Source organism: Phaethon aethereus (assembly GCF_964289735.1).
Source record: "Phaethon aethereus genome assembly, chromosome: 14".
Lineage (NCBI taxonomy): Eukaryota > Metazoa > Chordata > Aves > Phaethontiformes > Phaethontidae > Phaethon > Phaethon aethereus.
In genome coordinates this window covers 1942058-1954182 of record NC_138590.1, presented here as the reverse complement: position 1 = coordinate 1954182, position 12125 = coordinate 1942058, and the positions used below count along the sequence as shown (strand labels likewise).

The 12125-nt window shown below is 46.3% G+C and overlaps 1 protein-coding gene across 1 annotated transcript; it reads right to left on the bottom strand.

Moving 5' to 3' along the window:
- Nucleotides 1-3094: 3094 nt before the first annotated feature.
- Nucleotides 3095-10116, bottom strand: ECSCR (endothelial cell surface expressed chemotaxis and apoptosis regulator; the record flags this gene model as incomplete). The annotated part of the gene is made up of 7 exons (XM_082006376.1): nt 3095-3130; nt 3236-3335; nt 4857-4893; nt 5488-5586; nt 6842-6940; nt 7533-7580; nt 10035-10116. The coding sequence occupies 7 exons, from the start codon at nt 10114-10116 to the stop codon at nt 3095-3097; spliced, it is 501 nt and encodes a 166-aa protein (XP_081862502.1).
- Between the last annotated feature and the right edge of the window lie 2009 nt (nt 10117-12125).

Below are 12125 nucleotides of genomic sequence, written 5' to 3'. Positions count from 1 at the left end.
AGCGAGTGGTGGCAGGAGTGTTGTGGGATGTTCTCAGTGCTGCGGTGGTGGCTTGTGTGGGCCGAGCCTCAACCACTTGCCTCAGTGTGCCCCAGGCCAGACCAGAGTGAGGTCAATGCTGTGACGGGGATGATGCCTGCAGGGAATGACACTGCTATCTCAGCGCTGAAGGTTCCTTCCTGGCAGTGCTCCTGTGTTGGCAGGGCCATGGGGGATGGTCTTGAGGCGTTGTGTTGACATTGGAAGGAGCCTGGAGAAATGCCTGCTCCACACCTTCTCACCAGGCTTTGGTTGGAAACCCTTCAAGGGCTTGTCCTGCAGCTCCTTTCAGCTGCAGTCATGCACTGCTACTGCTGCTGCTTGTTTCCCCTCAGCCCATGTGCCAGTGAAAGTTGGGCTAATGAGCTAGGGGAAGCGGAGTCATGGTGTGAGGGAGGTGGGCATCCTCCGCTAGTGTGCTTTGTAGGTGCACCGCAGCTTGGCAAAGATCTCTCCTTTCACATGAGCAGCAGCGACTGGAAGTTAGGGGTCACATCACTTCTATTGTTTGTTTTTTATTTGTTCTTCCTTTTGAACAAGGTCTGAGTTGGAACTTTGCTTTTGGATGCCGATCAGTTTTAGAATGGAGCAGGTTCAGGTTATTTGCCAAGACCTTCAAGAGTCTATGGGAAGAAGGAGGTCAAAGGAAGGAAAACTAAAGCAGCAGTGACATCTCATGGGACAGCCTTCAGAGGTCTGGGTAGATTTGCCCCCTCCTTGCCTGCAGGAGGGGAAATGAGTTAAAGCTTGACATTCCACCTGAAGTGGCTGATATCACAGGTGCTTAGCAGCTGTCTCTGTGCTGACCTCCTGGGACTAAAACCTACCTGTGAGGCTCCATGCACCAAGCTGGAGGTCTCTGGGATCTGGAGCTGTCTGGATCCACCTAGCTAGGAATTGCCTGGGATCTTTTGCTTAAGCAAACTCACCAGTCTGGTAGAGGTTGCGTGAGTGCAGTGATGTCGTCTTGCTTTTCAGGAATTTTACCAGGAGGGCTTAATTTATCTAAAAAATAGCCTATCAAACTACCTGGTGCATATGTTGAAGACAGCGTGTTGGTTCTTAGCAGGAGTTGTGAAAACATTGCATTTATTGTGCTGAACACTTCATTGCCAGCTGCAAAGCACAGCTACCTCTAGCACTGCACATTCCAGGTAAACATCTCTTATCCCTCCTATAAAATTAAAAAAAGCTAAATTATTATGTTTCATTGAACTGTGCAGGTGAATGTGCGTGGTGGTACCTATTTTGAGTGCTTGGCTAAATCTTTTTTTTCCTTGACTTCATGGTTTACCTTCAGAGTTGATGGATGTTGATGCTCCTTGTAGGAGAAGGCAGTACCTCGGTGTACTGCTGCTGGGCAGACGAGGTGCTCTGGAGGTCTGTGGTGACCGTGGAGCTGGTGAAGCTTGCAAGCAGGAGTCATGGTGAAGACAGGCAAAGGCAGTTGCGAGTTAGTGCATTATGCTGCTGAATAAGGCAGCTGAGACCTCCAGAAAATACCCAACAGCGCTTCTCGTACAGTCACATGGAGGCTGGGTATTGACGTCTCCATCATCCTTGGATGAAATCCTCTGCTTATAAGGATGTATTTTGCTGAAGGTGGTCAAAGTGACTGGCAGTTGGGTCTGAGCCAGCTTGCGTTGTGAAGCAGCTGGCTCCAAATCAACAAATGGATTGTTCTCGTTATTGTGGCTATACGGGGGGTGCACTGGTGGTTCTTGGTGCTGCCGTTGAGTGCTCTGGCTGAACTGGCAGGGCCGTGAAGCCTATTAGGAAGCTCTGGGAAAGCAGTGGTACAGAAGATCTCCCAGCAAACTTGGGCTATCAAACTTCAGGAGCTGAAGTAGCTCAGCATTTTGCTTGTGGCCACTGCTTTTTATGCTCAGATAAAACCCTGTCTATGCAGAGACCTTGTTCTTTACACTTAAGATGAGTCGTCTTTGAGCATGTTGTACCTGTGGAAAGATAGCGATCTGCCTGCCTGAACCCCAGTTATTAATAATAAAGATGGCAATTTGGATTTCAGCAGCACCTTTAATTCATGGCTCTCCAAATCCTTTACAGACATTGATTAACATAGCCATAGCCTCACAACAACCCTGTGAGGTAGGTGGATATGATCATCCCCACTGCTACAGGGACAATGAGGGCACCAAGGACAAAGACCTTGGAGCAACCGTGCTGGAATTTGACCTAGCACTTGGCCATTTAAGTCCTTTCAGTTTCAGGTCATGCTTTTCTAACGCATGGGTTTGACTCAATGTGGGGCTATACTGATTAACAAGCCTGTTAATCAAGGCTGGCACAGACTATAATGGCCATTAATCTAAGGCAGCAGTTTATTAGCCCAGTAGATGGTGCCTTGGTGCTTCTTGCTGCTGGAATAATCTGAGTGTTTAAAGGCATATCAAAAATAGAATTAGCTATCAACCATTGAGCATGGCAGGCTGTAACTGGAGAAAGCCCTTAGACCCCAGGTGGGGAAGCTATGTGGGATGCTACTGTAAATGTATTGATCAGAAAGGACACAATAATTTATATATAAAGTCCACCCTTGCTCTTTCCCCAAGGAAAAGAGGGGGGGAAAAAAAAAAAGAACCTAGAAAGTTACCGCTGGCTGTCACAAGTCAGCTTCAAGCTCTGGGCCCTTGGCTTCATAGCACCTGCAAAAGAAACAAAACATGGTGCATCGGCAGCCTGTTTGGGCTGGCAAAAGAAGTTAAGCAATGTGTTCTCTCAGACTTAACCTTAGCTTTAAAATGGCTGAAAATGATGTGTGGAATTTATCTGAGAGTAATGATGGGAATGTGCTCCAACATCACCTGTAGAGCAGGAGTGGGTAAGCTTGAACTAGAGGGTGACACCTTGATTTCTTAAAGCCCAGCTTATTTACCTCTTCATTTAATGACAAACCACTCTAGCTTTGGCTGGTGCTAGGTGATGGCACCTACATATGTGAGGTGTACTTGACACCCTGAGTTCAGGCAGCTTGGATAAACCCGAGATGGGTGCCCAAACTTTTCACCAGGCTCACTGGAACCAGTGTGGACCTTTAGGAGTTTGATGGCAGCTGTTTTTTATTATCTTTCTGAAGGAATAAGAGAGCAAAGAAATACCTCAAAGGCATATTCTTATCCAGCAAGAGAAATAATCCCCAGCTAACTCTCTGAAAAGAAAGGCTTAAAAAGGAAACCTTTTCTGATGGTGGGTAACTCATGCTGTTGTTCATGTTGATGTTCTTCATGGAGATCAGAGTGATGCTGTTATCCTTCTGGCTTGTGCCTGCCGAGCAGCTGTCAAGAAGAGAAGGCAATATTAACGACTCTAGAAAATGAGAGAGGGAGGTTTCTTTGCACACAGCCGGAGGCAAATGGGCAAAGCTGCGGCTGGCTGGTACACGGGACCGGGGTTGATTTGCACTGCCATTTGATCTGCTGTCCTGACTCAGTCCCATCCTTAGCGCCAAATTCCCCATCCCCTGTCTGAACACGGGTTCAGAGATCTCTGTGCAAACAAGCAGTGCATTCAGACAAATTCGGATGCGATGCTGGTTTGCCCGACAGAAAGCACTGTGTGTCACTAGTGTCCCTGCTTGTAGGCAGAATCAAGGAGCGGTTTGGATCCGGTTCTCAGTGGCCGAATTACCTTCTAACCCTGCAGCCATTACTAGAACTGGAACAAAAGGAAAGATTACCGTGTCCCTATGCCCTTAAGTTTATCTGTCATACAAAGGGAGCCCTGGATATTTTACATCCAATGCTCATGTATTGCCAGTGTCTCTCTTAAGAGTGAGAGTTGCAAGTGTTAGGAAGGTGAAATTCCCCTTTCTCTCTACCCTGAGGGCTGGTACATGTATTTAGTGTCAGTGGAGACTGGATGACTTTGGGAATTCAGGGTGCCTTGGGGGCACAGTCCTCTGCTCTAATGGCTACAGATCACTTTGATCACGATTATTAAAGGTATTTGGGAACCATTGATGTTGATGTGAATTTGGCACCTGAATACTTAGGGACTTTGCTCCCCCTGTGCCTTGCCTCTTTCCAAAGCAGGGTTTAATACTTTGGTAGGAAACTATCAGATGGAAAAGTAGGAGCAACGTAGAATCATAGAATAGTTTGGTTTGGAAGGGACCTTCAAAGGCCATCTAGTCCAACCCCCCTGCCATGAGCAGGGACATCTTCAACTCGATCAGGTTGCTCAGAGCCCTGTCCAGCCTGACCTTGAATGTTTCCATGGATGGGGTGTCTACCACCTCTCTGGGCAATATGTCTTGCTCCCTTCCAGCTCTTATTTCCTGCTGCTTTCCCATGTGCAGCCTCTCTTCTTGGGTAGCAGTGATGGACTGTGGGGTTCAGATGGACCAACCTCCACTTGGTGCTTCTCTTCCAAAGGTCTTTGGGTTGGGGTCCCCTTACCCTGCTCTTGCTACGTAACAGTAATAGGGGTTTTGGAAGATATTTTCGGGGACCTGATCTCATCTCACTGAGGCTGCTTTGAGATCCAGAAACCCTAGTTTAGATCTGAAGTCTGTATCTAGGCAAAGACAGACAAGCGAACTGCTTTTGGAAGGTGATCAAAGATATCAGCGCAGCTTTGAAATGAGGTGCCTAGCTATTGAACTTCTACCTTTGACTCCACCAGGCAGAGGATGAGGTGCCATCAAAGCTGATTTTGTTTTTTTACCTGTCTCAAACATGTCTTGAAATGCTTCCTGCCACCTGAAATAAGCAAAGCAGGCTCTTCTACTTGCTAAAATTCGTTCTGGAATAAAATAGACACTTTCAATAGGATGTGAATAGTGTGAGCAGCCTTACCTCTCTGATACCATGGAGGTCCCTGGTTTCTGTTTGTCTGGAGGGAGAAAAGCAGTTGGTGATGTACAGGTGAGAAAACATCACAGCTAAGCAATGTCAGCTATATCCAGAATTATGATGCACAGGCTTATACATGAAATCTAAATAAGATTAGAGCCACCGTGGGAGATACTTGAGAGCTGATTAGAGAAACTTCTTCAACTAACATGACATACAGGCAGGACTGAAAGCTTTGCTGCCTGTTTAGTCAGTAGCATCCTTTGGTCTTTTGGCAGTTATCCGTCTTGCAGTACAGCAGCCTTGCCCTCTAGCGGGCACTGCTTGCTGGGAAATGGGATTCCTAGGGAAGAGGAGTGTCAAACTCCATGACTTTTGCTGGAAGAGCTGCCCACCTGTGGAAATCTGCAGACTGCAGCAACTTTAAAACGGTTTCCTTGTGCAGATGGGCCTGGGTGGGGGCTCTAAAGAGGTGGTCACGCTACATTCCTAACTGCTGAATCTGTGTTCCAGTTTGGCTTCAAAACCTCCCCTCCGTGTAAGCTTTTTGAAAGCATCTTTTAGGAATTGTGAAATCCACATGGAAACAGATGACTTTTTGATTAGGGAAAGACAGATCGCCCCAGGCAAATACCTTCTGAGTCCTTTGAGCGGTGACACTTGAACCTCAGGCTGACCACGCTGACCAGAATGATCACAACCACGATCAGGATAACTATGAAGCTGATGACACCTGGGGATGGAGGAAAGAACTGTCTGCTGTTGGTGTAACAACGTGCCTGTCCTCGGCTTCTGGGGTAGCAGAGAGACTTTGCCATCAAAACATGGGTAGGAAATCAATATCTTTGTTAAGGTAATAGGGGAGTAAATAGTCGCTAGAGTGAATGACTTTATCCTCTTGTGCTTAGCCTCCAAGGGCTTCTGATGAATACTTAATTGGTAAGGCAGTGCCAGGAGGGCAGGAGTCAGCTGATGACACTGGGGATTGATTCAAGTCAGTATGTCCCTACTACAGGTGGTAAATCTTATCCTAAAGGTGTATCAAGTCAGATAAATATGTAATGTAATGGAGAGAGACAAGCTAAAGGCTGTGAATGATGTTATCTGTTTCATAAACCAGTGGCCAACTGCAGATTTGATTAATGCATCTGGCCTCAATAAATCAAAGTATTCTTTGCATGGGAATCTTGTCCTGTTAAGACTGCTTCAGGACTTCTCATGGATCCCCTTGAAGGATGTAAGAAAATGATACTTATGAAGCTAACACTTGACTCTTAAAAATGCTTCTGAAATAATGCTTTTTCCTATAGTGTGGTAGAAAGGGCAAATTTGGGTGGTGGTTTTTTTTTTTTTCTTCATCTCCATGGAGGAAGGGGACAGTGTAGTCCAAGGCAGAGTGGGTCTCTTAAATCTACCCCATACCTATCTTTGGATCTATTGCCAGACCATGGTATGGCAGCTCTTGCTCCACCCTTCCACAGTCTGAAGGATGTGGAGGACTTGGTTGCTTCCTGCCAAGCAGGGTGCAAATGTACAGGGGAATGCAGTCCTAAGAGGTTTGCAGGGAAAAAAATTGTCTAAGCTTCCAGGCAGGTAGTGTATTTATTCTAGACACTGTCAGGGAAACAAAGGGATCATTTGTGCCCAGATCTTGTCCTAATGTGGAGCCTGGGGCAAACACTGGTGCTGGGAGCAAGATCCCAAGCTCAGGTGTAGCCATGATGGACTTTCAAATTGTCTGTCCCTTGTATACTGGGCATGGCTGGGAGTATTTATTAGGTGCTTTATTGCCTTCTGGTGACAAGTCTCTCTCAAGGATTTTCCCTTGCGCTCTGAGAACTCCAGGATCAGGCATGCTGGAGAAAAAGAACTGTGGAGCCATCTCCAGGGAAACATCTTTGAAGCCGGAAACATCTCCAAAACAGAGTGGCCTGGTGAAATGCCCCCCTCCCCGCCCCCCCCACTCCCCAGGTTGCACAAGACCTTACCAAAAGCTGCCACTGTCAGTGGTGACTTATCATCTGTTGGAGTGGGCACAGGCAAGTAGCCAGAGGACTCCAGTGTTGGGGTGACTGGCTTTGAGGTGCCTACAAGAGGGGGAAAAAGGTAGCTTTACATAAAAGTCTTTCTTCCAAGATTGGGAAGAGGATTCCTAGTAATGCTAGAGGACCTAACTTGAACTTTATTGAAGAGAATAACGTTGGATCCTGGCCAGACCCATCAATGTTAACAGCAAAGTGACCAAGACTTATGTGAGAATCAGATTGCCTTGGTGTGGCCCCTTTTACCGACAATCTGAGAACACCTGCAGGGTCTTCTGCTGGGGGCCCTCGTGAGGAAGCTGAGCATGGCAGGCAAAGGACTGATCTGGCAGTGTGTTTGAGGAGGAGGCTTGTCCTGTCTCCCTTGTTTTACAACCTTTTGCCATAGTGGCACCTTTCCTGCTGTGACTCACAACCGCTGTTCCCAGGCTCAACAGGTTGCCCCAAAGTGCTGCTTCTGTGGAGCTTTACAGGCTTTTCAAGGGCTAGATGGGATGACCAGCATCCCTCAGGTACTCTTTGGCTGTTTACCATGCTGCCTTGAAGGCAGCAGTATGATGGCCTTGCTGTTGGCTGTGAAAAGGGCTGTAAAGCATCTAGTGATAACCATCTCTCTGCGTGAGAAAGGAGAAGGCACCTTGAGTTGCTGATGTTGTGGTACTCTCGCTTCTCTTGGACTCTTGACCTGCATAGAGAAACGCAGAATGTGAGTCTTGTCCTTGAGTGTCCTCTAATAACTAAAAGAATTAATGGGCATGCTGGAGAGGAGAAGAGATTCACAGTAATTCTAGTGATATCTGGGAACACATGGAATTCGTCCTTGGGCTAAAACCTTCCCACCAAACATACTTTGTACTGTTTTCCATGGCCAAACAGAAACTCGGGGAACCAAAATTCAAATACCCTTGTATAAACTGTTCAGGTTCTGCAGTCCCCCGTGCAGTTTTTGGGCAGATACAGCAGTTGAATACTGGAAGGGTGAACTGGGATTTGCTATTGCTCATAAACATTGAGACTTTAAAAAAACAAAATCTGCTTAGGGGAAGAAATTCTGCAGAATATGGGTGTGGATTGACCATTCAGCTTGTCGTTGGAGTTGGAATTAGTGGGTGTGCTTGTCCTGGGTTGTCTAGAAGTAATTAAGCTAGTTTGAGTTGGGCTAACTTGTACACCATATGTAGTCTAGCTGTGGCAGTGTAGAGGTTTGTTCGAGCAAGGACTCCAGTTCTCAGTGGGATGAACTGGCGTATATGAAGCTATTTGGTTTGTGACAGCTGCTTCCAATGCCTGTGCAAGCAAATGCAAAGCTAGCCCATGTGTTTCACTTGTACAGAGGAAAAAACCCTTTGCTGCCTCGTGGATCTGTGTTGAATGACCAGATTATCTGCATTGACCTTAACGAATAGCTACAGGCCCTGTCAGGGGACTAAAAATGATACTTGTAGAGCTTCAGAAGATCATCTGTAGGTCAAGTAGGATCTTTCTTCCTTTCCTATCCCCACCTTCCCAGTAGCAGCGTTGGCCAGAAGTACGTGCTGCCTGGAAAAGTGTGAAGCAGGTTCTGGCACTGAAGCACAGGGCGTGCAGCTGAAACTGGGGGTCCTGTCTTGCAGAAAACATCACTGCTTTGGGATGTAATTTTGCCAAAAGTCAGAAGAAAAAGGGGAAATGGTATAAAAAAGAGGAAAAGGGATGAAATAACAAATCTAACTGGTTCAGAAACCACATGGAACAGAACAGTCCTGAGAAGCAGGGACTATTGTTATACATTTTTTTTCACCAGTCGTCAAAACCTTTGTTTCATTCTGAAATTGTTCTTCTACCCATGGGCAGCGGGCAGAAGCTGTGGCTTGCTGAGCCTGGCATGGATACCCAGTCCCTAAGAAGTGCTGGGTCTCACACAACAGGAGACTTCACTTTTGGAAGCATCAGCAACATTTCTGTAGTCAAAGATGTATGGAGCTTTTCAGATATAAAGCAGGGGTATAATTAATAGCAATCTGCTCTGATGCAAAGGGCTGTTGGCTAAGCTGGGCACAGGCATGCTGGTTGGACATCTGTGCAGGCAGAGCTGACCATGGGTTTTTAAGCTTGTTTGCGTTAGAGAAGATCTGAGAGGTACTTGGAGAGGCAAAGCAGTTTCTGTCTTGACCATTGCAGATTTTTGAGGCTGAATCTTTAATGGGGAATCAGCTCAGTTGTCAGATTTCAGTCTTCCCACTCACTTGGATTCTATTTTATTCTGAGAAGACTCTTACTGAATTCTCTAATGTTTGCTTCCAGGCTGCGTTAAGCAAACTCTCAAAAGCCAAATTTCTTTTTTTTTTTTAAAGGATGTCAAAAGGGCTCCCTTTTCCTAAACATAGATCATTTTTTTAACTGTTCATCACAGGCAGAGGATGATAAGTATATTTGGTCGTGTGTTTTAGCACTGCTTGTAAGGATACGAGACGTGATTTTGGGTGTTACTGATGGCTCAACCCCAAGATAAAGACTAGTGGTTAGATAACCTGCACCATGTGAAGCAAGTAAGCTAATTGCTGTGAAATTATCTAAACTTACTAATACTCTATAAAAGGACAAAGTACCTTGAGGTGGTGAAGCTGTTGTGCTTCTGCTTCCACTAGACTTTTCATCTGGATAAAGAAAACATGGGAAAGGAGAATTAATTCTTGAAGCTACTACTAATTGTGCTACGGAGAGCTGTTGGGTTTTCATGGGGTAAAAAACCACTTTGTTTGCATGAGACTTCCCTTCCAAACAAATGTCAAGGTGTCCAGCTAGCAAGCTGTGCAGTCAATTTAGAGATTGTACGTGAGAGGTCTGCTGGGGAGGCTGGGGTGCCTATAGCTCCTTCCCAAAACATTGCCTGGTAAGACATGGTCTGGCTTTTCTGATATGGGCTTGCTGGGCAGCTGCCACATCTAGGTCGTGATTGTGTCCAGCCCTGTGCTTTTGGGGAGCTGGAGGGAGCTGCTCTTTTAGCAAAGACTCAAAAGAGGTTCAAAAGTTGCTGCTACTGAACAAGTAGCATGGCACAGACTAGCCCAGTCTTTCTGATGCCCCCAGTTTTGGTTGGATAAGGAGGGATACATAAACAGGTCCCACCTGAGCAAATACTTGAATTTTCCATACTTACCTTGCGCAGTCAATGCCAGCAGTGTTGTAGCAACAGAAGAGGATTTGGCTGTAGTAGTTTGACCCACAGAGGTGAAATTCATGTCAGTTGGTGGTGTTGATTTTACTGAAGGCTCTGTAGAGGGAGTGTAGCGTTACTTCAAAGAGCTCTGCTCACCACAAGCTCTGCTCAGAAACAGCTTGAAGGAGGGCATGGCTATTGCAAAGAGTCCTCAAACTCCTTGGGAGTTATGGATAATCTGATAGGGAAAGCATGGGCAGGAGTAGACAGGGAAATAGCCTTTGTCCCGCTTGGAGTCAGGGAGCTCTTGTACTTGGGTATTAGCTTTTGCTTTTTTTAGTGTACAGAGGTGCTGATCTGGGAGAGCTCAGGAGACACATGGAGAAAGTCTGCTTTTTGCCAGTGCTTTTTCCCATGACTTGAAAATGAAGGTATTTTTATCACTGGACCCTTTAAGTGGTTAGAGCTGCCTGGCACCCACATGTTTATTTGATTGTTATCTGAAATGCTAACTTTTATGTTTCTTTTCACTGAGAGTCTCTAAGCACAAGTAATTCAGTTTTTGCAGTGGTCTGGAGGCTCTGTCAACTTCCTCAACCTGCTACTCAAAGCGGAGTAGCAAGAACATGATACCGAGCAAGATGTGGAGGAAAAAGCTTTCAGTAAGCCCTCTGCAAGGAAAAGTGGATCACCAGCTTGGAACTTATAGGCAAGTTCCTTGTCTAGACTTCTCTTGGCTTTCCAATAAAAACAAGAAAAGAGTGAAAATGGCTTGAAGGTTGGCTTTTTTTTTCTTTTACCCAAATGTTTCACCAAAATATTTGAATTTAGGAATAAGTTTCTTTTTTCTGCAAGGCATGGAGGCAGAATCTGAGATCTTTTTGAGCTCTTTCTCCTTTATATTTTTGGGGTTCCCTCTGGAGGCGTAAGCTAGGCTTAGAAAGATTCCCCGCCCCCTAACCTAGCAGGAAGATCTCTGTCTCCAAAGATCCAAGTGGACTAATGGATGTGGATCTGAAGAGATCATTTCTTGTGTATTTGGTTTTGTGTATTTTTAAACTGAAACAGTAAATTTCTGCTAACACCTCCCTCTGCCCACTTGCAGGCTTCTGTGTGCCCATGCACACGTGGCAGTGTCCTAGAGCTGGTTTCAGCAGAAGGGGAGAACAGAAAAAAAGAGAATAAAGTAAGGGAACTCCTCAGAGGTTCATATTACTTTTAAATATTTTTCTGTCCTTACGAGTGATTGCTGTTTCCATGACGGTAGGTAACAAAGCAAAACCCCCAACATGAATTAGAGCTAAGGTTAATTCCCTGTGCTGACACAAACATTGTACGGTTTAGGACAAGCCTCTTCATGCTTCCCCTTTTCCTCTTGGAGGAATGGGGAACATGTTGACCTGTTGTAAGGGAGGTGCTGAGGGTGTGCAAAGCACTGGAAGTTTTTAGTTTAAAAAAAAAAATGTGGTCAGGCTTGTCAAGAGAGCAGTATTGAACAGTAAATGTCAAATGTGGGGAAGCTCTTACAACAGTGACTTCATTGCTGTTACTTCCGTCACGACAGCAGGAGCCGAGGCCAGACCTGCGAGGCACTGTGCTTGCACGTACTGCACACACCTGACGGTCCCTGCACGGAAGAGACGCTAAGCAAAGCGGGTGATGCCAGGATGCAGCAGTGCGGACACTGCCCATCCTGGCTCACTGCCTGGGCTCTGGGCAGCCGCATCCTTTGTGCACGCAAGACGCAGAGCCCTGGGTTCTGACCTGCTGACCCTGCTTCTCGCTATTCAATTGAGTGATTCTCCCCCCGTTGTGTCCACACTTGTGCCTTCAGCTCTCTGGGGGGAGCTGCTGGACCAGAAGCCCCTATGCCACAAAACTTCCTTCTTCGCCACCACTGTTGGCATCTAACCTGCTGCAGTACAGCCCCATTTATTGCTGGGGGGCCCAGCTGGACTGAAGGTCAGACCAGTTACAAGCTGGGATGCCCCTGAGCTGCGCTCTTGGGTCTCCAGATGAGCATTACCTGAGGTATGGTCCTTTACTTCAGGGCTGTGTGTCGTTGATTGGGATTGACCTGTAACATAAGCA